Source organism: Medicago truncatula, chromosome 4 (genome assembly GCF_003473485.1).
Source record: "Medicago truncatula cultivar Jemalong A17 chromosome 4, MtrunA17r5.0-ANR, whole genome shotgun sequence".
NCBI classification, from domain to species: Eukaryota; Viridiplantae; Streptophyta; class Magnoliopsida; order Fabales; family Fabaceae; genus Medicago; species Medicago truncatula.
The window spans coordinates 54,422,587-54,450,519 of NC_053045.1; the positions used below are offsets into that span (position 1 = coordinate 54,422,587).

At 33.0% G+C, this 27,933-nt stretch overlaps 3 protein-coding genes across 7 annotated transcripts; 2 read left to right on the top strand and 1 right to left on the bottom strand.

Moving 5' to 3' along the window:
* Window positions 1-993: 993 nt before the first annotated feature.
* On the top strand, window positions 994-8,358 carry LOC25493937 (uncharacterized). Of its 3 annotated transcripts, none has more exons than XM_024781999.2 (16): window positions 994-1,150; window positions 1,247-1,358; window positions 1,494-1,645; window positions 2,958-3,048; window positions 3,313-3,397; window positions 3,701-3,785; window positions 3,941-4,010; window positions 4,251-4,320; window positions 5,079-5,124; window positions 5,241-5,484; window positions 5,566-5,771; window positions 6,655-6,729; window positions 7,005-7,074; window positions 7,229-7,309; window positions 7,734-7,813; window positions 7,915-8,358. In XM_024781999.2, the coding sequence occupies exons 3-16, from the start codon at window positions 1,530-1,532 to the stop codon at window positions 7,991-7,993; spliced, it is 1,398 nt and encodes a 465-aa protein (XP_024637767.1). In that variant the 5' UTR covers window positions 994-1,150; window positions 1,247-1,358; window positions 1,494-1,529; the 3' UTR covers window positions 7,994-8,358. The 3 variants fall into 3 exon arrangements, with proteins under 3 accessions (XP_024637767.1, XP_039689240.1, XP_013458056.1); XM_039833306.1 differs by having other exon boundaries at window positions 1,506-1,645; XM_013602602.3 differs by lacking the exon at window positions 994-1,150 and adding an exon at window positions 1,153-1,173.
* Window positions 8,359-13,067: 4,709 nt separating this feature from the next.
* Window positions 13,068-14,894, top strand: LOC25493938 (transcription factor MYBS1). Its single transcript, XM_013602603.3, has 2 exons — window positions 13,068-13,678; window positions 13,900-14,894. The coding sequence occupies exons 1-2, from the start codon at window positions 13,242-13,244 to the stop codon at window positions 14,372-14,374; spliced, it is 912 nt and encodes a 303-aa protein (XP_013458057.1). The 5' UTR covers window positions 13,068-13,241; the 3' UTR covers window positions 14,375-14,894.
* A 1,771-nt stretch (window positions 14,895-16,665) lies between these two features.
* On the bottom strand, window positions 16,666-26,888 carry LOC25493939 (histone deacetylase 15). Of its 3 annotated transcripts, none has more exons than XM_013602604.3 (19): window positions 26,671-26,888; window positions 26,360-26,444; window positions 26,071-26,259; window positions 25,627-25,812; window positions 25,340-25,451; window positions 24,372-24,448; window positions 23,401-23,476; window positions 23,179-23,243; window positions 22,740-22,795; window positions 22,391-22,514; window positions 22,172-22,297; window positions 22,005-22,055; window positions 21,090-21,158; window positions 20,232-20,340; window positions 19,411-19,490; window positions 18,021-18,103; window positions 17,889-17,934; window positions 17,489-17,660; window positions 16,666-17,041 (listed from the first exon to the last, which is right to left on the bottom strand). In XM_013602604.3, the coding sequence occupies exons 2-19, from the start codon at window positions 26,423-26,425 to the stop codon at window positions 16,929-16,931; spliced, it is 1,800 nt and encodes a 599-aa protein (XP_013458058.1). In that variant the 5' UTR covers window positions 26,426-26,444; window positions 26,671-26,888; the 3' UTR covers window positions 16,666-16,928. The 3 variants fall into 3 exon arrangements, with proteins under 3 accessions (XP_013458058.1, XP_039689239.1, XP_039689238.1); XM_039833305.1 differs by lacking the exon at window positions 26,671-26,888 and adding an exon at window positions 17,211-17,310 and having other exon boundaries at window positions 26,360-26,613; XM_039833304.1 differs by lacking the exon at window positions 26,671-26,888 and having other exon boundaries at window positions 26,360-26,611.
* Between the last annotated feature and the right edge of the window lie 1,045 nt (window positions 26,889-27,933).

Sequence of the window (27,933 nt, forward strand, 5' to 3'; positions counted from 1 at the left end):
CGCTCACTTGAAAAACTTTAATTGATGTCCACAGTAAACGTCAATTGTTGTGAATTCAAACTCAAATCACACAAATAAACTTAGATGTGTGTATCCAATATCTATGGAAACCTACAACCAAATAGTCCAAGCAACAAATAGCAACAAAGTGTAAAACAAAATCACAGTCGAACCACATAACAAAGATAAAAGATACAAACATGCCAAAAACTTGACTACCCAAATTGACATACGTTGGGGAGAGAGAGCAGATCTACAATCCACTTTAAAGAGTCTTTATAAGAGATATAAAAAAGTTATAAGAAATGAATTGCAACAATCTCTCTGAGAACAACCCTAAATCCAACATCTTCTCCCACTCTCTCCGTATGGCCAATAAAGTTAGAAAAGTGATCAAGAAATTTAGCTACCAGTGTTCTCTAAGAACATTCCATAAACTTATTCTCTAAGATTACACAACAAATGATGAAGCAATGCATAAATAGTGTTTCAAAACTGCGAGAGGTCCCTAACACATGCTCCTTACTGCTCCAAGCTCACATTCATGTTGGAGGGGCTGTCTCGCACCTACTTAAGTGCCTTGCGACCCCCGCTTTATTGATGAGGTGTCTAGTAGCCGGGACAATGTTTCCATTCTACCAAACATCATCAAGTGAAATTCCAAGGCATGTCAAACATGTATTAACAACTTTTTCAATGAAAAAAGTTGTTGGTAAAACGAGTTATAGAATCAACGCGTAAGTTAAACCAAACTTTTTATAAGATACGAGTCAACTTTTTATCAATCAATTAGGTTTGCAACAAAAACAACTATTTTTATCCCTAATCGAAGCGGTAAATATCATCTAAAATGAAATGTCATGTTTAAATTTGAGTGTAACCTAACGATCTCAACATTATCAATTTAATTAGGGAAGAAAAAAAAAATAGAACTAAAAACAACTACACATAAGAGTGTTTGTTTTCTATCCATTTATATGATAAATAAATGAAGTAATGAAGAAACGACAATGGTTTCTTTCATTCGGTGGCACAAGAATTTTAGGTCTGTTTGTGTAATTAACGTTGACATAGATTGATTCTATTTGACTCTCTCTCTCAATTCAATCCATTAGATTAGCTTCGAAAATAGTACAAACAACAAACAAAGGTATCGTATCGGCTAAACTAAATGTCAGTACTTTATTATTAAATTCAACAACTCTTAACTCTCACTCTGACATACATACATACATGTCTGTTTCAGGAAACAAAGAACAAGGTTCACACCCCTTTTTCTGTTTAATGTAACCGAAGAGAAGAAGAACACTAGTCGTAGATTTTCTGATAATTAACGTGTGTGTCACATAATTCCTCAGGTTTCTCCTTTTGTATTTTTCTGTCTAAATATTAAAATATTAATATATCAAATATCTTTTTTGTTTTGTTTTGGGGTATTTTAGAATTGGGTTTTTGTTTCTTTTCTATTCTGTGTGTGGCTTCACTTTTATCAGAAGAAAAAGAAGAAGAAGAAGAAGAAGAAGAAGAAGATGAGCTGGAGCAGGGTGTTGAAATCAGCGCAAGCTTTCGCTGCCCACACCTTTCTCCTCTGTTTCACTCTTTTGCTCCTTCTCAAGCTTGATCATCGCATCTCTTCCTCTTGGTGGTTAGTTTCTTTTTTCTTCTTTTTATGTTAATTTCTTTTTGGGTTTTTGTTTCTTTCAATTGGGTTACCAAATTTGTATTCAAGTCTTGTTTTTTTTTTTTTTTTTAATTCTAATCGTTGCTTCTGTTTATTTATTTTGTTATTTATTATTACTATTTTTGGAGACAAGGGTTTATGATGTTACCTAATTGAGTGTGTTCCTTTTTGTGTCTGGTCGAAAAAGAGGATTTTATCCCATAAAAAGGTTGGCAGTGGTAGACATCACATGCAATGTCTGATATATCTATGTTTTGGTGTGAGAACATAATTTAATGATCATGCATATGTTAACTACCCTTTCAATGAATTGTAGTTTTGTTAACTTTGCTACTGTGATCCCCCAATTTTGTAAAGTTCAATTTTCCCGGGACCGATGTTTTTGCTGTTGTATAAATCGGGTATGGAAACCCTCGAGTTGAGTAGGAGTTAGGACCACTTGGATGAGCTTTCTCTCAAGAGTTTTAAGGTAGGTTGCTGTATTTTTAGGGTTCAAACTTGAGACTTCTTGTAATGCTAGAAGAGACCTCAGACATGTGACATCTCATGTCATCCGAGTGCTAGCCAATGTTGATCCTACTGTGAATTGATTTAGATAGTGTTTTTGTTGTGGGAAACACTTGTTAGTCTATGTTGAAGGCGTAGTGGTACATTGCGTTATCTGTAACGGGTAGGAATATGTTACAAAGTACTATATTTTCAAAAAATCCAATTATTGTGTAGAGTTTTTTTTTTCAAATTTGCTACATTAGAATTCCATACAGAATCAAGAAATATATACAGGGAAATCAGGAAAGGGGATATGTACTCAACCAGAGATAGGGAAAGAATATTTACATAGTCGGAAAGGGAAAGAATCTACAAGGTAATAAGGATAGTATCAACATCAATAGTAGGAATGATCAAAACATAATGTCTTTAATTTTTTCACTACACAGAAATACTCTTTAAGTTATCAGACTACGGTTACAGATTAGTGTGTTCCCAAACAGTACTTACGTGAATCCCAAGTTGAGTACCCGAGTGTACCGAGTACGTGTATGGTTCAAGTTTTGAAGTATTGTGCATCATGGTGCAAAGTACTGGCAAGTGTTTCACTCATAGGTTCCTCAAATATAATGTAAACGTATTCCTGAAAACATTATGCAGTTGTTTGTTCTGTCTAAACATTGTTAATATGGAAATTTGATGATAGTCAATATGTGTGGTTTGCAGTGTGTACTAGATTCTTAGAATACGGTGAGTATAAATCACTGACTTCAACTTTAATATACAGGATAATTTTTGCACCTCTTTGGATGTTCCACGGCGTTGTGGCTCGAGGAAGGTTTTCATTACCTGCGCCATCAGCTCCACGTAATAGACATGTACGCCAATGTCATTTTTAACTAAAATTTGAGACAGTTTCTATAGAGTTTTTGTTTTGTTATTGTGGATATCAGACCGTTGACTTTAGAACCATGAATTTTTATTTTTCATATTGTTCTTTAGCTATCACGAATAAAACCTCAAACTTAGTGTTCTGAATCCTTATTTCATATTTCTTTTATAAATTACTAATATCAAGTACTTTTTGTCCATGTTAATGATTATGACAAGTGAATACAAACTGGTTTTCTATGTTATGACAGTGGGCGCCATGTCACGCAGTTGTTGCAATGCCATTACTTATTGCGTTTGAATTGCTCCTTTGTATATACCTTGAGAGCTTATATGGTACTCTTCTACTCTATGCTTTTGTGCTTTAATAATTAAGAATTTTCAATTATTTTAATCGTTTCACATGTACTTCAGTTGTTTTTGCATGGTTATTTCTTAAGAAATATTAAGTTGGTATGATTTGTTTATTCAGTTAGATTGATGCGTTCAAATTTCGACTATAGAACTTATGAGCATTTTGCCATATTCTTGTCTGTTAAAATGAAAGGCTTTTCTCACAATAGAAAACTTGACTTTCTATAATGACAATTCTGCAAGATTTCCAATTAGACAAATGTTTTTTTCTTTTTTCTTGCACAGTTCGTGGCTTTGCAGCAGTAGATCTGAAGATTGTGTTCCTTCCTTTACTAACATTTGAAATCATTATTCTCATTGACAATTTCAGGTAACTTCTTTAAGATGGCTCCCATAAACCTAAATTTCTTTTGGATTGTTCTTTTGTCTTTCTCTACTTGAAAATGTTTGGATTTCAATCATTGGTGCAGACAAATGAGTTTGTAATGTGGAGTCCTTCAATCTCACTGTTTGTTATCTGTGCAGAATGTGTAAAGCTCTAATGCCAGGGGATGAAGAAAGCATGAGTGACGAAGCAATATGGGAAACTCTTCCTGTAAGGCTTTTATATATGTAACTCTTTCGATTTTCATGTTCTCATTATCTTCTATATTATTTAATGGAAGACATTCTACCCGATTGCAATTGCTGCTTGAGTCGATTCAAAATTTTGTGATGCTTGGTATGTTATTGTTGTTAAGGTCTTGGCTTGCAATTTTTTCTTAGTGGAATGTTCAATGTTGAAATTGTTGAAGCTTGATTATGCTGAGAGTGCTTTTCATTCTGTTTGTTGTAGCACTTTTGGGTTGCCATCTCTATGGTGTTCTTCGTTGCTGCTACAGTTTTCACACTCCTAAAACTGAGTGGTAAATTCCTTTTCTTCTACTGTTAATCGATGGATTTTCTTTTCACATGTTAATAGATATCATTTGAGTGGCATGGACAATGTGTTGTAAAATGATTTTTTTTAAGCAAAAAGGCATGTAAAAACATCAGTATAGAACCAGTAATCCAACTAGCTTTTGACACCACTGCCTATATCAATCATCTGTAATATGTTGTAATATGTTCTAAAATGATTGATTCCTCATGTTTTATCCATATTCACAGCGAAACATGAAAGTTTTTGTAAAAACTAATATTCATTATAAATATATTCTACTCCCTCTGTTCCTTTTAGTTGTCGTTTTAAGCTCATTTACGCATAACAAGAGGGAGAATAAATTGTTACTTTTGAGAGAAATATTTATCTTTTTCCTATAATACCCCTGGCTAATCATTATCTCATTTCAGTTATTTCTCCCTGCAGTAAATGGTAAGGGCACTATTGACATGCCAATAGTCAATGTTGCACTGAACTTTGAAAATAATAAGTGAATAGGAACCAGCACATTTGATATAAAAGTAGCGACGGATGATCCGACGATGTCCGGATGACTTATTTTACTCATGAACATAAATATGAAGTCCATGCCATTGAATTTGACCATTTAAAAATTTGTGATAACATCTAACTATCTGAGTGACGATGGACTCATTTCTTTTATATAATTGATGTATTTTATACTCATAGTCACAAGTTCATCTTTCTTTAAGTATGACTTTTTTTTCTTGTCTGAAACAGGTAGTGTAGCTTCTCTCGGTTGGTGGGACTTATTTATTAACTTCGCGTAGGTTTCTATCTTAGCTCTTAAACACTGAAACATACTTCGATAATTAGCTTTGTGTTATTAGATTTCTGACTTGAATTTTTTGTATATGGTTTTTATATCTTACTTTTTTGCAGCATTGCCGAGTGCTTTGCATTTCTTGTATGTACGAAGTGGTCCAATCCTGTCATTCATAGAAGTTCCAGAGAACCGAGTTCTTCTACTACTACAATTAGATATCTTGACTGGAACAGTGGTTTACTGGTTTCTTCAGAAGAAGATCAACGTCAGGCGGGAATGTGTAGCCTCCAAGACATAGGGGGTCATTTCATGAAAGTACCGGTCATTGTTTTCCAGGTTCTTCTTTGCATGCATTTAGAGGTACGCAATGCTGAATTGTGTGCTTAGCCGACCTCGGAAATTCATATTGCATTTGGAAAACTGAGCTGCTTCGCATTTCAGGGAACACCTGCTTTTGCTGCACATTTACCGCTTGCAGTTCTTTTCTCTCCCCTTTTCGTACTGCAAGGTGTTGGTGTGCTATTATCTGCATCTAAGTTTGCGGAGAAACTTGTGCTTCTTCTACGAAGCGGAGCTGGTAGAGGACTTTATTTTAGATTCTCTTCCAGAGCTCATGATTGCTTGGGATTCTTGCACCACGGTTCTAGGTAATAAATCTTCTTTTATTGTTATCATTACAAGGGAAAAATTTAGGTTTTAAATATGTTGGATGGTCTGATTTAAATTTTCCATTCTGTTCCTGTAACTTTTACTCTGTTATGACTCAATTCTGAGATCCTCTGTCCACTTTATGACTAAATTTAACATGAGTCGCATATGTTGCGAGCTGTTTCTCAAATGAAATAAATCCTTGATTACTATATTCTATTCACCAGCTATTTTAAACTAGAATGAAAACTGCTAAGTTATACCTTAAGAATAGGAATCTCAAAGGTTTTGTGATTCTTTGGGATCAAATTATAACGCAGGTTATCTATGGTAACTATGAAAGTCTTATCAAGAAAGAAGAGTAAAGAATAATAACAGAGAGAAACAATTAATATCAATTGCGATTACAAACTATGAAACCCTGCAAAAATTCTTAGGTAGATACAATGCACTGTGTGTACTGAATCAATAAAATATGACAATTTGTTTGAGTCCTTTCATGTTGAATGTGTAAAGCATGGTTCGGTTCAGAAACTGAATATATGTCTTCAGTTCAGTTCAGGAGTAATCTAATTTTTTTCTTGTACTGCAATATTTTTTCACTGTTATGGTTTTAGATGACAAATCCAATGTATTTTGGGGTCATATTTTTCAAGAAGATGCTCTAGTCGGTTCGGTGCACAAACATAAAAATAATATCTCCAAACCTTAAGCTAGTAATCTGATTTTTGTTTTCATTATTATTTTTGCCACTGCTATGGTTAGAGATGAAAAATCCAGTGTTTAAAGGTCAAAATTTTAAAAAAGTGAAGCAGTGATCTTGTTGAATTACCATATGCATATAATTTTCTGCACTAAATCTGAGACAATTCATGAAATCAGATTACTAGGCTGGTGGTCAATTGATGAAGGTAGTCGGGAAGAACAGGCACGATTGTACCATGAGGGAGCATCTGGGTAAGCATCATTTCATTTTATTATTACAACCGAAGTGTGTACAGTCAGAATAATGTGGTTTATATGTTGTCACATATATGGTTTCTCTTTATTGTTTTGTTTAACACCGGAGCTTGTATATGACTACATATACACGTGTCCAGACATCATTCTTTCCTCCCTTTTTTGTGATACAAGCAAGATTGATAAGTTATTTTAATTTTTTTTCCTTCTAAATATGTTCACATAGCAGTTAATTCTAATGTTCTTTGAACATTTGACTTGTCACTGCACAGGTATAATACATTCAGTGGTTACCCTCCTGAGATTGTTAAGAAAATGCCTAAAAGGGATCTTGCTGAGGAGGTAATGACAGTTCCTACAATCAATAGATCAGTTTATGGTGGATTCTATTCATGTATATGGACGTTTATAGTATTATGATTTGAATATCTTGCATATGTTTAGTTCATCACAAATATTTCCATCATTGGCGTACTTAAATTTTGTGCAATGTCAGGTATGGAGACTCCAGGCAGCTCTTGGCGAGCAGACAGAAATTACAAAATACAGCCAACAGGAATATGAAAGACTTAAAAATGTAAAAATTAATAACTTCTACAAGTTCTTTTAATCGTTTTGTTTGTAGTTTGTACTACATAATTTTCAAAGTCTCATATATGATGTGTGAAGAATCATCCACATCAGCAAGGGTCAATACTATTTAAGATCCTAACAAGATGAATGGAATCATTCGCATATGGTATATCATCAATCACTAACAGCCATTTTACAACTGTCTCCAAGGGGATTTGAACTTTGTCCCTTGAGATCACAAGATCAAGCTCTTACTATTAAGTCAACACCTCATGGACAAAGTCTCTGAGACTAAATCTTAGTGATCAGTGTCCTAAACAAAATCTTAGTGACGTGCTCTTGTTTTATGTTATAGTAATTTCTCTATTTAGATTCATTATCAAGTTTCATTTGGCCAACCTATATGTTTCATTTCTTGTTCTTACCAGGAGAAAGTGCTGTGCCGAATTTGTTTCGAGGGAGAGATTAGCGTTGTATTACTCCCATGTAGACATCGTGTCCTTTGCAAGTAAGAATAACATAAAAATATTTGGTATTCAATGATACAACTGGTTACGTTTCATTCATAGCTTGTCCTTATGCTAATTTCTTTGCATGGATGAACTGCAGCTTCTGCTCGGAGAAGTGTAAAGCGTGCCCAATTTGCCGCAACTACATTGCAGAGCGCTTGCCTGTATATGATGTCTAAGCGTTAACTTGACCAACTTTTTTTATATACAACAAGACCATAGAAGACAGTGTGACCAAAGGAAACTGAGAAAATGTTACATATAACAAGGTGAAATGGTGAATACTTGCTACAGTTTTTGTTGTCACGTTAATTATTCGCCAACTTATACATTGTCTAATACACAACAAAGGGGTAGGAAGAATAGAGAAACCAGTTGGTTACTTTGGATTTTGAATTTGATTTTGCTTTGCTTTAACTAATTTGTATATATAATAGATATTTAGAGTGTTTATAAATGATTGCAATCAATGTAATGAATAGTGATCTGCCCAACCTTTTTTTTCCGGGTCAATCATGTGTAAAAGCTTGGCTTCAATTCTTAACGCACGCTCGCTCAAATGAAACTATTTTTAGAAGAATTGGATGGCTATCTGAGAATGTTTTTAACTTTTATTCTGAGATGTAAGCCTGGTTAAATTTTTTGCCAACCATGTTATTAATGCGAAGTATCCACTAATTTTGCTGATGATTAATCTCCATTTAAAAATTTGGTTGGCGATATTTAGCGGGGTCTCATCTATCAACCACGTTTTTTTTCTTTGAACACGAGCAAGTCACATTAATTGCACGTTTCCCCCTGAAGGTGTGCATTTTAACGAAGCCGAGAGTAGAACCGGTTATAATCTGGAAACTAAGAAGACATGTATACGAAGAACTACAAAGACATGTATTTTACCTCTTCCCAGAAAGTCCAGTGGATACTTGAACCTTGTATTTAAGATGGCAAGATCCTACGTTGTTTTAGGTTTTTTACAGTTCTTGGATTCCCATTGCTGGGAGATGTATCCATATCTATTGTCTGAAAGAAATTTGAACATGATTATTTCTAATAGCCAATTAAGGTAAATCATCACGTGAAGAAGGCTTGTATAAGCTTTTTTTTTTTTTGTTGATAAAAATTAGTATAAGCCTTCTTCCACTAATGTTTAAAGTAAAATTAGTATAAGACAAAGAACATATACAATATCATGTATTGTGTCGTGATTTTAATGAGGGGAGTACATATTAGTTCGGTCAATCTTATGTGAAGTAAAACTTGAGGGCATATCTTTAAAATTAAAATTTCCCACATTCAATTATTGAGGTACCTTTTTGAAACACTTGAGTCGAGTCTATGAAGAAAGAGGACAAAAATGATTTTTATTTTTTTTATTATGTTTATGACATGCGTCAACCATGGCACCACTTGTCACTCCATCACTTGAATAGCTACATTTTGGTGCTATTATATGGCGTGACCATTGCATATTAGGACTCAGATTTTTTATTCAAGAAAAATGTTGCTAAATTCAGTTACCGGTAATTTTTAGGGTTTTAATTGACCACTTACTACCTAATTTTTTAACTCACAAAACGAGGACATTGTGGTTGGTGACATTGATCGACCACAATGTCACAAATGGTTTTCTCCTCTCTTTCATAAAGTTTTTTTGTACAGTTGTGACATTGTGGTTGGTCAATGTCACCAATATCACCAACCACAATGTCACTCAAGTGCTACCTCAAATCGAACTATTTATATGGGACTGATTTACGAATTTGTTCATAAAAAAGGTGAAATATTTAAATCTAGAGTGATGTAAGTATTATTTTTTCCAACTTCTATCAAAAAAATTCACTTTTTAGTTTCGCTAACAAACTATAATGAAATTGGATATACTATATTTTTTTGACATCTCCATATACATAATTAATTATGAGTATGAGTTCTCCCTCTCAAAACAATGTGTGGTACTAGGACTAACTTCTACGAGTGTAGTGGATTAATAATCCAAAATTTGTGCTCTATCTTGTCCCCAAAACGAGTTTGTATTGAAGTAGTAGTTATATGGTAGGCATCAATAGGGTCTTAATCTCACTAGGAAATGTTTGTTATTACTTGATGATAAAATTGTGCCGGTTTTGGACGTATATGTAAATGTCACTTCTAACTTCTATACATACAGTATATATACATTACATATGTTGTAATGAGAATGTAGAAACTATCTCGTGATACAAATATGTAGTTTTTCGTTCGAGCATTAAAAAACATATCACATCTCTTAAAATATCTATATATCATTTAGTCCATCAAAAAAATACATGCAAATATCACATGCATACATTTCTCTATTTTGTAAACATACTAATGAGTGTTTTATTTTTATAAAAAAAAAACTGTGTTATTTAAAATAACCTTGAGGTGAATACAATTTCGGTTAAAAGTAATTGTATGAAAACAAAATAGAAAGTGGATAGAGAAGAAAGAGTGAGTATATATAGTATTATAGAAGTTTCCATTGTTATGGACATATGGTACAACTTGACCTTATTATATTAATATGTATATCGATATCTATACTGTTTTTGATGTGAACAATGTATTCACTTGACATAATAAGAGTGTAGATTTGGATAGTATTATTTTATTTTCATAGTGTGAATGAGAAGGTTCCTCCTTGGGAAAAAAGGGAAATTCAGAAATGTGGTTGATATCATCTTAGAGAAGACGTGGAAAATTGGCCACGTCCACTTTCCTGTTTGGCTTTCTTAACAAGACAAATACTGTATATATTTTTATTGAAAGTGGGGGCATATGTGCTTTGTATTTTGTGAATTATTTGTTCAGGCCATCATGTTATCATATATATCTTCTTCAATTTAACTTATGATAGACAAATAATTTAATCAAAAATTCTTGTTTTCTTTTTTACTCCACAACTTAATTAGGAGTTACCAGTGATAAAAAATAAAAATAAAAAAGTTTGAGTAGTGTTGGCAAATCACAGGTAGCACTTAAAATCAATTAATATCAAGTGATTGAAAAAGAAGGCATACCTTAATGAAGTTGTCTTTGTCAACAGTGGTCTATTCATTAGCATGGTCGAGATTCCATTCGATATGGAAAAGAAATTCTACTGGCCCTACTATTTATGAACTTATTCAGAAATTATGTATCCAAAGTTTTTAACCATTCTTATACAATTTTTTTTGAGATAATTGAGTAAAAAACTTTATTAATTTCTTGGTATAATAAAAAAAGGCATATGCTCTAACATTATTTTCTAAAAGAGTATTTTTAATCGGACCCTTCACTCCCTAAACAAACTGTATACATACATGATACATGATACGATTTGGTAAACATGTTTGAATAATTTTTATTCCAACAAATGTAAAATGAGCATATTAATAGGATTAACTATTTCTCGTCATTTTCACTCTCAAAAAATAACTATTTATCGTCTTTTTTTGTTTGATAAATTTAGCACATAAGATATTTAATAACAGAACATAATACACGCGGTAAAAAGTGATTAAATTTTGATTTATTATAGAAATTATCAATGTTCATGTGTGGACCAACATTGTATGGCACCTAAATGATATTAATAACTATTTAACATAGGGTTTGATTTTTAATTGGTTTGTACGAAAAACATATGTTTGATTAAATCAATTGTTTAGATGAATCTCGATTATTTCAAATATTAATATTTGTAGTTGGGCACGTGGATACATTGGTTGATTAAAAATATTCATGTGGAAAATGTTGGATACAAATTGTACATAGTCAAGAGTACTTTCAATTCCATAGATGTTGGTTGTTGGATCATGGACTGCCATAGATGTTAGATGTTGGATCATGGTCTAATCATGATTCTAAAAGTTTTTTTTTTCCTTAGACAAATATAGTGGCATTGGCTTTTTCTAAAAGATATGATCGAATCATCGATCTCTTTATCACTATACTTCTTAACCCCCCCTCATCTGATATGAAATCATGTCGTTTTTATATCACCTCTTGATTGAATAGAAAAAACATGTACTCCGTTTAAAAAACTTGTTTTTAACATTTTTATTTTATTTCAGAACAACGAGTGTTCTAGAATTTCAATGTACAACTTACCTTTGTTTTATAATCATACCTTTGATATAATTGAGATTGTTTATTTTTGTTAAATTTATTTGTTGTGGAGTATATTTATAGATTATAGTCTTTGCATTTAAAAAATGAGAATTTGTATTATATTCATGATAAATGATAAATATAAGGATATATTTTGGCATAAATGTATGATATTGAAATGACTTTTTTCTTCATGTATGTGCAAAACTCTTAAACTATCAAAGATATATATTTTTTATTGAAGATATGAAGTATCCGCCATCTTGTTTGGCATTAACTACTAATATTTATCGAAAAATTATTGGACAAACAAAGTAGATTCTTCCATTTCAATTATGTTTTTCTCCAAACGCAATAGTTAGAGATTGAACATCTAACTATTTATGAGAGTGATTTTCAAAATATAAATTTGGAAAATTGCATTGGTTAAAAAAGACCTTTTAACAAAAGGGTATAATGCTTCACCATTGAAATGGTAAAACCACTCATGAACAAACTCTTCTAAAGAGTTGTTTCTCTTCACAAGAGGACATAAGTTTTTCTATATATAGACACAAAATCACATTCTTGTGAGTCGAAATTCTTTCGAAAATAACATTAACTCATTATTTCTTTTCTCTGGTGTCAATTTGCAAGTCACATCAAAGATTTCAAAGTATCCTAAAGAGGATTCGCCAATATGCCATTTTGCATTCGGTTGACACAGCTGATAAGAGCAAATCGAACTTCAAGGTTAATGTGTCCCACATACACTTTAAAACTTATGTGCACTCTTGATCATATTTATCTTCATCATGTGTTTATCAAGTTATTACAGCAAACTCCAACAAATATTTTAACACTAGTCACTTGTCCGAGTCATTTACTAACCGGATCAGCCACATATTTGTAAACTATAAAAATATACGAATAAATGGATTATATTTTGAAATTCAATTACATCTAATCCAAATATCCCTCAAAAAGATACCTATGATTTCTCATTAATCTCGACGGTTTTTCTTTACGACAATAATCATGGTTAAGAAAGCAAAATACCGACAATTTGGTCGGTGTAACTGAGGGTGAAACAAAAATGTTACATGAACCAACATGACAAATAACACTTCCCTTAAATTTCATTGTGTGGTCCTCTCAAAATTGATTCTTCCCCTTATCCTGCGCACCCTCTATACTACCATGTCATGTAGAGACAAATTCCACTCACAAAAAGACTTACATTACACACACACTCACCCATCTTCAATTAATTTCACCATTTTCATTCTCTAAACTTTGAACCATAATTCCAAAGAAATCCAACCAAGAGCCAACATGTCATCAAGTGGAGCCATTTGGAGCTATGAAGAAGAAAAAGCATTTGAGAATGCTATAGCCATGCATTGGATTGAAAAAGAAGATTCAAAAGAACAATGGGAAAAGATTGCTTCATCTGTCCCCAACAAAAGTATGGAACAAGTGAAACAACATTACCAAGTATTGGTAGATGATGTTAGTGCAATTGAGGAAGGTCATGTATCATTGCCAAATTATGCTAATGAATTAGAAACTATTAATTCTTCAAACAAAGATTCTTCCAAGGCCACCACAAGTTCAGATAAAAGATCAAGTTGTAATTTTGGAAGTGGGTTTTCTGGTTTAGGACATGACTCCACCCACCATAGTAGTGGTAAAGGTGGATTGTCAAGGTCATCATCATCATCAGAACAAGAAAGGAGAAAAGGAATTCCATGGACAGAAGAAGAGCATAGGTACTTTCTAATTACATTTACAATTCTTGAATTCAATCCTTCATATAATTGTTCATCGATCTCTCGTCTATCTATCTATCTGTTTGTCTTTGCACAAATATATTTCATTAGCTATATGAGCTAGATGTACTAAATTTCAACAAGCATACATTTCAATTCAAGGTAATTAATTAACATGGTTAATTAAGTAACAAGTTTTTTAATTTGTTTCTTTTTTTCAGGTTATTTTTACTTGGTTTAGACAAATTTGGAAAAGGAGATTGGAGGAGCATATCAAGGAATTTTGTGATATCTAGGACACCAACACAAGTAGCAAGTCATGCACAAAAGTATTTCATTAGGTTGAATTCAATGAATAGAGATAGAAGAAGGTCTAGTATCCATGATATTACTAGTGTTAACAATGGAGATGTTGCTAGTAATCATCAAGCACCAATAACAGGTCAACATGGTAACACACTCCCTTCAAATACAATGGGTTTAGGACAATCAATGAAGCATAGAGTTCAGCCTCATCATCCTCCTGGTGGTTTAGGAATGTATGGAGCACCAGTTGGACATCCTTTTGTTGCTCCTCCTGCTCATATGGCATCTGCAGTTGGGACACCTGTTATGCTTCCACATCATCCTCATCATCATCCACCTTATGTTGTACCTCTTGCTTACCCTATGGCACCTCCAACAATGCACCAATGATAACTCCTCTTTCTTTTTTTTCTTTTTTTTTTGTCGAAAATAAAGTTTAGGAGAGTTGGATTTTGGAGGCTCATCAGGGTTGGGGAAAGTCTCAAGACTCAGAGTGTAGTGACAGAGGTACTTACATATTTAACACCAATGAGATTCTCACATCGACAGCGGAATTCAAAGTTAGATTCTTGTGAGATTTAGGTTGAATTCTTACCAACTGAACCAACCAATGTTGGCTCAACTCCTCTTTCTTTTATTTGTTGTTAGTTTTAATGAGGATTTAAAGAAAAATCCTCTTTTATGTGGAAAGTTAAGTCACAACTTTGCTATGCTAAATTTGCTCTAGTTAATTTACTCAAAAAGAATTTGAGGAATTCAATAATGGTACTAAAACTAAGTATACACTATGTTTTAGTTGATTTAGTAGATTTCCTTATTAGGTGGTGGGTCTTGGTGTATATGTACATAGATATGATTATATTAAATTCCAAGGAAAGTAATGAACTTCTCTTTGTTGCCAAGATTATGATCATGTCATGTCCCTTTTATTTGAGAATTTTCACCATTTCAGGGTCCTAGTCTCCTAGAGATGCTAATAAATAGTTCTTTTTGTAGCATTGAAATACATATATGCTTGGTGTTTTGGACACTCCCCAACCCATTCAAGTTTTTGGGATGAGTTAGACTAATTTTGGATATATGTTCAAGTCCTATGATACTAATTTGCAAAATCATTCAAAATTCTCATGACAAGTATTGATGAGCAAACATAGCAAACTAAGTTATAGCAGATCCAAACGGTACTTATATATAACTACCATAATTGAACTAACCAACAATATAAATACTGCCATTGTAAGGTTAACTTTTTATTATTCCATTCATTTTCTCTCGAGAAGCACTACTATACTAAAAAAGTTAGACAAACAGAAATTTAATTAATCATTTTCTAAGGAGATTATACAATTTAAAAAGGAAAAATATTTTGAACATAAATAAATTATACGACCAACCCAAATACATGCAAATTAGAGACAAGTTAATAATGAATTGAGCGGCGGATTTTACATAATCAAAAGTTATTTGCATTTTGCAAGAGGGGTCTAGTGGTTGTTGTTGAGTGCCTTTATGAAAGTTGTGTAAAAATAACTTGTTATTTTCCATAAACATCACTAAATTTAAAGCCTGTATCTAAAGCTATGATACGTGTCCTGTTATTTATAGGAAATCAAGACTTAAAACTATTATTGAAAAGGGCATCATTAGATACGTCAGTAACATGAAAAATCTTAACATGATTAATTGAATCTATCACTATGGATTTATAAAGGCTGTTTTTTCCAAAATCGGCATTTATCATAATGAATTTAAATGCCACTTGTCTAAAAATTCGAACAAAAGTCCATAAATTCATGCAGACAACACAAATACATTGAATTTAGTAGGCATACAAAACTTGCTTACTCAAATTCAAGTTGAGTTAAACAAAACATACGTAGATTTTTTAATTATGCAAGAGAAAAAGTGAGAGATGGACTGACTGGGGACAACAGCTATGTCCATGTATTCTTCCTACACTCACTTTCATCTCCATCTTCTGACAATTGCATCTCATGCAAGGAATGTGGCTAGCTCTAAATTATTTCAGGCAAGATCCATATATAGCTCAGTAAAGCTCTTTTTTTTTTGTCTAATGGATGGCAGGTATCTACTTGTTTGCTTCCATTCTATCTTCTAAGCTGCTTCATAATAGTAGACATAGCAGATTGGATGTTGGATTACTCCCACCAGGATCCAAGACAAATCCACTTAATTTTACACAATTATTAGAAGCATTAGTGAATGGCATTCAGTGAATGCACTTTGCAAAAAGTCTAAACTTAGCTATTTTTGTTGTCAAATGTCAAAACTTAACTGGAACCTTCAGGTCCAGCTTCCTTGTTTCTGGGTCATCACGACTCAGGAAAGTTGTAAGCCAATTCATGGCCTATGTATAATTAGGCCATGTATGGATAAATAACTTAATTTACGACTTATAGCATTAGCATTTATCATGACAAACACTTATATTTAAACTTAATTGTTTTAATACATGCTATAGACTGCTTTCATAAGCTATCTTAGAGAGCTTAAGGAAATCAGCTTATAACCATGTCATCGGCTGTTTCACAAGTTATACCAAAAAATCTCGCAAGCGTTTATCTTAATAGATAAACTCAAATATACAAACAGAGCCCTATTAAAACAACTTTTTGTTGCCAACAAGAGGTTACGCTTGACATGTTAACATTTAAACCCAATTCAAGAATGGAAAATTTTGCATGCATTAAATTGAAAGGCGGTGTTTCTAATGTCAATTTGCTTTTCAATTAACAAGTACAAAGATGATTAATTTATCATATTCCTATCTTAGCAGCTTCTAAAATACTCCCAATTCCTGTGCCAACCTCCGCACTTACAAGGTCAACCAAAAAATATATTTGTCTGGAATCAAGATGGATGGAATATACAAAATGCTGATAACTAATAGGTATTCCTGTACTTCAAATTCAGCTCAGCAAAGTCATTTTGATTTTACACGACGATGGCCGTTCAGCATATGGAATAAGAAACTTCTGCGACTCCACCTCCACCACATTGGTGCCAAAATTCGGCGTCTCTTTTTTGTCTGTTTGCCTAAAAAAAAAATCATAATTGTAATTAGGTAGTACTTCAGAGCTTCACCAAAAGTCCTAATTCTAATCTCTACTGCAAGGGTGCACAGAATTTTTTAAAAGCGGGGGATGAGAACAAAATTTCCCCCACCGACAATCATCAAAAACAAAAAACAAAAATTATGACCCACTTGGGTTGGCCAATACGGCTTGGGACCTGGGAGTGTGCTCCTCCTCAAGGTATCAGGTTCGATTCTTCCCGGTGCCAATTTGGGTAAGCTAATTTAGTTTCTTCAAAACAAAAAAAAATCTGTAAAAAAAAAAAAAAAAAAAATACACAAAAAAGCAATCCCCTACCCACAGGTAATCCCACCATTCCAACCCAAGGTCAAATATATCAAAATAAAACAATTACAGAAAGAAATAAGATGGCAAAATTTAACAAATACAAATCAAGACAGTTCCTCACCTTTTTTCCCAAGACATTGCATTTCCCAAAGTGACATCACATTTTTAAAGATAGGTTTCAAGGAAGGCCAAAAATTATTTTGAATGTCGAGGACTTCGAAAACAGTTTGGAGGCCAGATTTGGTAGGGAAACTATTTTCCAGTTCACATACAGGACTCTCACCCAGTAATACCTGTTCCAATAGAACCCCAGTCAGAAACCAAAAATTATCGACAAGAAAAATAGCTCTGATTTATTATTCTCACAAGTCACAGTCATGCAAAAAATTGAATATATACATGAAAAATCTAAATGACTGGTCAATTACACCAGTATTATAGAAGGGGTAAAACAAAATAAATGAAAGAGGCACACCCAAGCAGGGATATCACCATAGATAATGAACGGCAGAAGAATTCACCTTGATTACTGAAGTTGCAGAAGATGATATGGAACGAAGATTATAGCTGCAATAAAATGTATTTAGATCAACTTGAAGCAAAATCTAGAGGTTAATAGAATACTAAACAGTTGAAAGGTATGAGCCACAAACCCCCCCTCAAGAATAACAAGCATTTTTCCACCAGAAAGGGCATTCAACATGTGCGTCATCTGTGCATAGCCAGAGGGAGTAATCTGCATAATAGATGAAAAACTCGATTTAAGCCCAATAGAATGCTAACAAATTAAGTTATTTCAATTTTTAAGTATGGTGAATTTTTTAATCCTCGATAAAACTAAGCAGAAGATTTGTCATTAAAAAAAAAAATCAAACAGGAGATTAGGTTCTTTATATGGTGGATCTTCTTATTATAAAAGCTTATTAGGTTAAGCTTTTGCTTAACCCTAATCATAAGCTTCATTTCCCTCCTAAACACTTTACCTAGCTTCCTTAACAAGTCTCATGAGTGCATTTAATGCGGTATTAAAGGTCATTTTCCCCTATTCTTTGGTGACCTTTTATCTACCAATTTTGAATTTGAATTTTCCTCTTCCCAACAGTTTAATTGTCATCAAATTGAGAACATAACTATCATTTCTTCGCATCTACATTGGTACTTAGCTAATTAAAAATTAATCATGTAAAAAGAAGGTCTAATATATGTTTGGTACATGCTCCATACTAACCCCATTATTGATTTGCTAACACTTCTCTTTTTGAAGGGATTGCTAACACTTTTTTAAATATAACAAATATCCAATTTACTTGGTCCTCAAAAGAATACTTTATTTGGATTTCAATGCAAATATATATTACAGTAGACAATTTGACTCATTTTTGTTTTTTCTTTAAAAAAATTATATTTTAGTTTTTGTAGATATTCGGTGACAATTGAGCTGAGTAAGTTATAATAATAAAGTCGAAATTCAAAAAAATTATAAAAAGGTCGACTTTTGTTTTTGACAATATTAAAGTTTACTATTCCATTGGGTCATATTTATGAAAGACATTTTGAGTCAACAAAAGTTTGTGTGACTGATTCAAAATTTAGACTAAATATATCAATTTTTGTTGATTTAAATGTCTTTTATAAATAATACCGGATAAGTATTTGATTCTTCAAAGTAATTTATTTGGATAAAAGTAAGATAATTTTTAAGTTAAAGTTCTACCACTTCGTCAAAAAAAAATTTAAGTCTACATTTTTTTTTACTTTGTTGTCAAATATGAAAATAATTTTAATGAATTTTGTTTCAAATTTGTTAAAAATAAAATAAAAGTTTTGATAAGATCCAAATACCTTTATAGGCATTTAAGGACAATCCTAATTTCAATATTATTTCTCTATTAAATTTTTGTGTTTTCGAATAGACCCGGGCATCGCACGGGTCAAAAAGTCTAGTAGATGTAACTTATTGCATAGTCCTGTCGATGATTTTATTTTAGTAAAATGATTACAAGAAGGCCAACAAAAAGATGAAGATCGAGTTAAAATTCTTACATCACAACCTCCAAGGGGATCACCTCTAGCAGCATCAAATCCTGCTGATATTATGGTAAAATCTGGAGCGAATTCAGAAGCTGAAAAGGAATACCATTCAATGTCAATGTTTCAAGCAGAGAATATTGCCTATTTTTAAAAATACAACCAAAAGGGAGAATAGACAATTATATGAAACAAAGGCACTCTTTAAGATAAAAAAAACACGGTGTAATCCAATATTCCGAGATTTTTCATTCATGTAATTTTGGAATTGATGCCAGCTGCCAATCAATCAATCTTCCTGGGAAGTACATCAGGCATATTATATTAGACTATGATTTTCTTTTGACAAACAGTTTGCATGTTGTTAAATTCCTTAGCAAATAGGTTCTGGTACATTGACTGTGATATTACTTTTATTGAGATCATAAGAGGAAGTCTGGATCAAAAAGCTACAACAATGCTATATCCCTATGCAAGTCTCAACTGATCTTGGAAAAAAATCAATTTTACCTTTCTATGATCACTTTTACCTCACAAAAGTCAAACATATTTGGCTGTGACTTGTGATTATTTCAGTCCCCCCAAAGTTAAGATTATTTTATTATTTACTCCTCTTCTTAGATATTCACATTTTGATTTCAACAACTGATGTTATAATCGTGAGAAGATCTGTTTTATGTGTTCCCAGGTAATTGAGGAAAAACAAAATGTCTGATCTTGAAGTTGTTTTGATTAATCATTTACTCTTCCTAAAAGGCATGGTTCTGAAATTATTGATCAACATATTTTAGGACTAGGAATAAAATAAACTTCAATAGGCCCCAATAAATACTAACCTATAGGAAGTACAACATTCTGAAATGCAAAAATGTAATCATTATCACCAACACCACCTCGACTCCATGGAATATTCACACAGTAACCTTCTGCACCCATATAACCAACCTGAAAAGACAAAAATGAACTTAGGAGTACTCTCAATTCTCAGAATTTAAAAATGATGGACAGCATCCCTTCTACACCCAAGATAGAAGTACAGCAACCAAATTGCATAATAGCAAGATAGAAAAAACAAATTAATACCCATTTGACCAAAAGCACATGGAAATAAGTCAATAACTAAACCATCATCGGGACATAAGTTTGAATCTTGAATAGTAAGTCTCAGATTTTATATTGAGCCTAACTCGTCCTTACAAAACCGGCTTGTAAAGTGATGTTGTCTAAGCTTTATAAACACTACACAAGACATGTCTCTAAGTGGGACTAAATCCACCCTTAAAACCCAATCCAATGAACGTGTTGAAGGCTGCAATGAAGGCAACCCAAATGCCGCAATTAGGCGGCTTAGGGGCGGACCGCAATGAAGGCGAAATTTCCAAAAGTAAGCAACTCAGAAAAAAGTATATACATATCTTCAAGTAGTTTACACATAATACTGAACTCTATTTGCAAATTCCTGTCCATGAAACTCTTAAATTGTATATACAGGACAAAACTAAAGCATAACCCTGCCCTTTTTGTCAGCATAACCCGAGCTAAATTCCTCGATGAAATTTTTATCTCTACCTGTTTTTAGTTTCTTTAAGAAAAACACCCATAAAAATATTTCCACTAATACCAGACCAAAATGTGCTTGGCTGAGTTGGCCAGCACCAGCAGTTTAATTTGAAAATTTGTCTGCAATCAAATACCTCATGAGCACCTCCAGTACCGGGATAAAATGTTCCATCCTCATGTCTATGCAATGATATATACAAGACCTACAAAATAGATAATACTCATAAGCATCATTAAAATGGTGACGAAATGCCATAGCTCATAAAATGCTACAGCGAAACGAATTCAAAAAAATTAAAAAAACACCAATGTGGAAAACATTGAATAAAGGGGCTGCTAATTTACACCCATCCTAAACACACTCAGGAGTAAGTTAATGAGTTACACCCACTTGTTTTTTTACCAAAAAACTCATTTGCCATTATTCAAACCAATTTTAAACAGAAGGGTAGTATTGTAAGTTTAATTAATTAATTAAAAAAATAATAATAGTTCAAAATATCATGTAACCATTTTTAGCTATAACAATGTTGTTTGTTCTATCTACCATTACCATTATCCCAGGTATAACACATTCTATCTACCGTTGTTGAATTAAGGTTACTAAGTTTTCCTTGCTTATTTTTCTTTTCTTGATAAAGCCACTAAAAGCCTCTTCTTTGTTTTCATAGCTAGTAAATATATTACTATTGAACCAATAAAAAATACAATAGACTGGAAAAGCACTTAAGCCTCTTGTTTTGTTATGCAAAACAAAAAAAACATTCACATAGAAGATTCAAAGTTAAAAAAAAATATTACAAAGTCAATTCTCAATCCTGGGTGTACCGAATTATAGTTCTGTTTCAGGGAGTTAAGGTTTTTAAAAAACTAAAGTGAAATTGACAGCTATCCTTTAATTTCAAGTGATTACTACAGTGAAAGTTGGTTTTTTAGTAAAAACCAAGTGGGTGTAGGTTGCTAACTTACTCCTTCCTTACTGACTTTAGGTGCGTGTAAATTGGTAAAAGTAAGGAGAGCAGAATAATAAATAATTAAATCCAGCTCACTGATTTGTTTTGCTCAAATATTTCCTGTGTGCCATTTCCGTGATGAACATCCTGCAATGATCAGGGAGTACAATCAACTAATACTTGAATAACATATTGAATGTCTTAGTCAACACTACCTTCAGGAAAATCGCCTAGTTTTAGAGATAGATGAGTGAAGACATTACCCAATCTAAAATTAGCACCTTCCTAGCCCCTGCAGCCTGAGCTGCCAATGCTGCCACTGCGGCATTATTGTGAAGGCAAAACCCCATCACATCTTTTACACCGGCATGATGACCAGGAGGTCTAACCTGATTTTAGTGAGGAACAAGCATTAACTACAGCAAACCTTAAATCGTTCAAATTCTAATCAAAGTTATCAACGGCAACTCGATGATTCGTACCAAAGCAAATCCATTTTTGGCACGCCCAGAAACAACTGCCGATGCTAGATCGGCACATAACCCAGCTGCCAACCTAGCAGCACATGCTGAATGCTCATTGGCGTATGTGTCGGAAGTAAAATAACTGAAATCATAAAGGTCATTACTCATGATAAAGATTTACTGCCAATGTAAAGCAAGAGGTATTAATATTTTTAAACTGAAGCATTTAATGAAATCCAGTAAAGAGGACCGGCCAGAATACAAGTTGTATTAAAATCAATATTGTCTATGCAAAAGGAAAAAAAAAGGAAGAAGAAACAAAATATAACAGAGTGACAGACCACAAGAAAGAAACAGATTAACGCACCTAGACATTAACTTGCTTGTAACTTCCACAGATTCAATATGCTCCGAAGAATGAACCTTCAATTCCAATATCTTAAATGGTTAGAATTGTGTGATGGTCCAACGGTTACCTTTCAGATCTATGATTAGAAAAAGGATGACAAAAATTTATTCCATAGATATTTTTGAACTGGATGAATAACCAATACTAAAACCGTGATTGTTGGTGTTTAATAAAAAAGAGCATGATCCATTCATGTTTTATAACATATAACATTTAAATTAAGGAAACAGATCAGTTTTGCCTCCAAAAACAGCATCCCGTAAATATCATTGGCAAGTATGTCCAGCAATTGACCTACATTTATTTGTTTGGGGATCTCTCGGTAAAAAAGCTATTAAATAGGTGGAAATGTGTGTGCACGGCACATATTTATACAAAGTATAGTGAAGGCAATTACCATCATCAGTTCTTCTTGAGTGATTTCTCTAGCAGGAATTGAATGGCATCTTCCTGGAAATATACCTATGTGACTCAAATTTGACAATTAATGCACTTGGTCAGTATGACTATTTATCGAAGACAAATGAAAATTGAAAGGAAATCAGTAGTAAGGCTAAGTGGTAAATATCGATAGCCCAAAAAAATGAAGGATAATAGAAAATATTGGATAGATAAATACCAGCTCTGGCAAGACTAGCAGCAATTGCTCGAAGTCGATCTGGCCTTTCGGGGTGTGGACGTGATTTCATTTCAACCTACTCAAACCAACAACCACCAGAAAATATATTATCAGATAGACAGGCATGAAATTCCTAGCAAAGAAAAATACAGATCATCATAGTGCATGCATGGGATAGTGATACATCAAAATTCAATGCTACAGTAATGAAACTGTTGTGGTGTGCAACATAGGTCATGGACCATGCTAACGAGCTTTTTTTATTTAGAAAAGATGGGGGAAAACGGAACATGGTGGCATAGCAGATGGTATCCATACACAGGTTATGACAAGACCCGGGTCGATAGTCAGTCAAAAGTTATAATAAAAGTAATTTTGAAACACGTACAGAAACATGTCAGAATGATTAAGCTCATAAAAAAATGTCAGAATGATTAAAATTTACAGCAAAAGTGGTATAATCTTGAAACACTTAAAATTTACTACAAAACAATTAATATACAAATTTAAAAGATAGTACATACAAAACATGCTCCTTTGAGTATGTTTAAAATGGAAATTAGTTGATAGTATTAAAAAAAAAGTAGGGTTGATATTTACAACTGGCTATAAATACGAACGGAGTAGAACTACATTTTTCATATATGGAATCAGATATTCGTAAAAGAAAAGCCCTACTTTGATATATTACCAACTAAAACTCCTCGAGCTGCCCATAAATACACTAGTGTAGAACTTTACTATTATAGGGTGGGTGAGTTCTGAATGTTCCTCTTTTCCAGTTCAACATTTTCAAAGCATACGAAACAAAGACATGAAAACACTGGTGTTTCATTGAAAATAAAGAAATTATTGACTGGATATTGACCAAAATGGCAATGCTTATATGTGCTAGTAGGCTAGTAATAAGGCATAGCATCAAATTTTGAAGAGGGGTAAAAAGGGAATCAACAAAACAAGTAGAACCATACTTCTGCATGTAACAACATTCTTTCATCAAAGCCAATTGCCGTAGAACTGTTTGCTGCAGATTCCAGTGAGTCAACATCTACAAAAATAAGAGTAAAACTGAAATAAATTTGGAGTTTGATACCTGGAGCAAAATTCACATACAACCATATGAGAATGATAATATCTTTAGTAAGAATAAACATAAGGATATACAAAAGTGATACCGATACCAGCCCGTAAAAATTCTTTTAGATAACTCCATACAAGCTAAAGGGATAAAAAAAAAAACATAGATCTCTCTTGATTTATGTGTCGTATGATGCACAACTCTACATTCAGAACCTACAAATAAAAACCTGAATAGCATACTTCTGTGCATGTTGATACATTGTAATTTTCTTGAATTAATGTTTTCTATAATACTAAAAAAAAAAAGGTCATATGAATCTATATGCAGTTTCAGTTTTGCTTTATCGTCATTCTATCTTTCAACTTTTTATTAATGTTGCCCTAAACATCTAGGATCAACCACGGGCTACAATATGCTTTTAAATAGGGTTTCTTCAAATACAAAGGGTTTTTTAAAATTTACGGAATTTGATCAGCGTTTTCATATAAAAGAAGGGTTTGTGTCTACAAGGAAACCGGTCCTCTGATAGTTGAGTACCAAATCTCATTGTCCTTTCTTTTCTCTCCTAATTTAACTTGAGTGCTATGGGAAAAAGAAAATGAGGCCGAGCAACCAGAGTGATTATAAATTTTAATGAAACAACATATAAAATTTAATGACAAATATCTATCCCCGATTCTGACAGCTTAAAATTAAAAGCCATGATGAAGGCAACCAATTGTCAAACTTGGAAGGCAATTTGATAAGATTCTTTGTTGAAAGTAATATTACTTGTACAGTATTACCGAAACATGGTTCCAAACATTTGGACTCGACTATAAGTGTATGACAGAATCATTAGCAAGCATGCATATTCACCTTTCAGTCTTTTTATACTTGGCTGGATCTCATTTGGATCTTCATCTTGTGCAAAGCGAGATGCAAAATGCCCACGGCTCAGGATTTTAGAATCTTTATGCTCCCCACATATCTGTACATAGAAGATATCATTGAATTATTTTCGCAAAAGTAAAGAATGATTCGTAATAATGAAAAGAGATGAATAACACCACCGAATCCAGTTCATATATCACGATTGATAACTATCCATAAAATAATAAGATTTCCTATATATACACAATGGTAAAGGAAAATTACAAACATACTTGACAACAGACATCATTGTTTAGGTTATCCATAGTACAATTTTTACAGAACCACTTGATGACTTCGAGACACTTCTGCAACTGAGTTGGGTCCCAATCATCGTCCTCCTCATCATCCTCGTCAAACAACTCTTGGCTTTGATACAGGTCCTGAAAAGTTAGTTCCTTTTGCACCTTAACCCTTTTCTGCAGTCAAACAAACAATACTGTTAGTCTCAATCAAGGTTTTACAAAATGGCCCGCAACTATGATTGTGGCTGCAAACCCAAGGGTTTTCGATATTTAAATAAACAAACAAAATTGTAACCACATCAACTGCAGTAAGACCACAATATTCCACAATATTAAACATCGCGAAGCAATTACAATGCAGTTTAAACCTTGGTCTCAATCACACATTGAAATGAAATAGACAAATGAACAATAATTTGAGAAGAAGCTTACAGCATTAGGCTGTGGATTGGCTTCTGAAACTTCATGGATGGAATCGGAAACAGCAGTCTGAGCAACTCCATCATCAGCTTGCTTCTGAGAAGGGTCCCAATCATCGTCCTCATCATCATCCTGATCAAACAAGTCTTGGTTTTGATACATATCTTGAAAAGTTAGTTCTTTTTTGACCCTGACCCTTTTCTGCAACGAAAGAAACAACATAGCAGCATGAGGTGTAATGCAATTGAGGTCGAAGAATGAAATTGAATTGATGAAAGTAAGGGTTTGAGAAGATACATACGGAATTAGGCGGTGGCATAGCCTCAGCAGCATCGAGTTCATCAGCTTGATTAATAGTAGCTTTCATTTGTGGTGCTCCGGTAACCCTAGAAATTGGTCAAGGTGAGTTCAAATTGAGTAGACGCAATTTTGGGGGGAAATACAAAGAAAAAAAAAATATCGAACTGAAGCGAAGCTATAAGAAGAAGAGAAATTAAAGTGAATGGAAAATGAATGAGAGAGAAAGTGGTTATGATAATGAGATCTACAAGTAAGTATATCGAGAGAGAGAGAGAGAGAGAGAGAGAGAGAGAGAGAGAGAGAGAGAGTTACCGGTTAAGAACGGAGTGTCGAAAAGTCACCAAACGGAAAACACCGTTATTTCAAAGAGGATTGTAAAGCTCACTCTTTGCTGAATTGTAGATTTATACAAGTACGGGTAGTTTAGCGGAGAAAGTACAAGTAGTACTGATTACTGAACTCAAAGCCCAAACCCACATTTACAAGTGTAAAATCTCCTAATTACCCATACAGCTAAGATGGATTAATAAAGAGGCAATAAACTCCCATCTTTCTAGTCAAAAAACATTGTTAAAAAATATGTTTAATGTCTTCTAAGGATGTACATGTCATATTCGTATTCATAATAATGTATTGGCATCAACAAGTATATCAAGATCGAGAGAGAGATGTGGCACATCTTATTCCAAAAATAAGTTGATAATGTTATTTTCGTAACACACATAATCTTTTAATTTTAATTTTGTAAACGTTTTCAATTTAGTTTTTAAACATTACAAAATCGATGATATGGCAGAAGGATTAAATCGAAAATGTTATCTGTGACCAAAATAACTTAAAGGATCGATTTATTACAAAATTCAAACTTTTACGAGTGACCAAAATAACTTAAACCAATTTATTACAAAACTCAAACTTCCCTAGTGCAATTTAGTCCTATTTTTAATTTCAACCTCATTGACCTTTGAAACTTACACGTCCTCTAAATAGATCGTGATGTTTTGTGCTAGGCTGGATCCATGTGGCCAAAGTCACATTTGACGGAAAAAATGACTTACCGTCTATGAAGCTCGGATAATTTAATCATGGTGACGTATTTGTAACGAATATGTATCGGATATTGATACTTCGTGGATATTTGTGGATGGGCATCCATAAAATATCAAAATTAACTTTTTCCAATTTTAAAAAGAAAAACTACCATATATTTATAGGATACTTCACACATATATGCGAATACTTATAACATTTCACCGATATGTATCTTAGAAAGATGAAGGGTAAAAAACACATGAGCAAAGTTGTGAGGATTCAATCGAGATATATTTTTTTCAATTTAAAGCGCGAATCAATTGAATTGTCTCTCATTAAATCATACTTAAAACTTATGATTTTTTGTGGATAGATGTAATTATAGACTAGACTCAATCGAACATTAGGCAAAATTTTGTTTTAAGTTTTTCAGTGATACTTTTGTTTAAAATGTTTGTCCTTAAAAAAAACTTAAAATAAGTTTTTTTTTTATTACTTTTTGAATAAAAAGAGAACAACTAAAATATATACCCTAACTATAAC

Coding starts and splice junctions, on each gene's coding strand:
- LOC25493937 (XM_024781999.2), top strand. CDS start 1,530: ATGAGCTGGAGCAGGGTGTTGAAATCAGCGCAAGCTTTCGCTGCCCAC. Junction 5,772..6,654: donor TTCTTGCACCACGGTTCTAG/GTAATAAATCTT, acceptor TCATGAAATCAG/ATTACTAGGCTGGTGGTCAA. Junction 7,814..7,914: donor AGACATCGTGTCCTTTGCAA/GTAAGAATAACA, acceptor GATGAACTGCAG/CTTCTGCTCGGAGAAGTGTA.
- LOC25493938 (XM_013602603.3), top strand. CDS start 13,242: ATGTCATCAAGTGGAGCCATTTGGAGCTATGAAGAAGAAAAAGCATTT. Junction 13,679..13,899: donor TGGACAGAAGAAGAGCATAG/GTACTTTCTAAT, acceptor TCTTTTTTTCAG/GTTATTTTTACTTGGTTTAG.
- LOC25493939 (XM_013602604.3), bottom strand. CDS start 26,425: ATGAAAGCTACTATTAATCAAGCTGATGAACTCGATGCTGCTGAGGCT. Junction 23,477..24,371: donor GAATGTTGTTACATGCAGAA/GTATGGTTCTAC, acceptor TGGTTTGAGTAG/GTTGAAATGAAATCACGTCC. Junction 23,244..23,400: donor TGCTAGTCTTGCCAGAGCTG/GTATTTATCTAT, acceptor TGAGTCACATAG/GTATATTTCCAGGAAGATGC.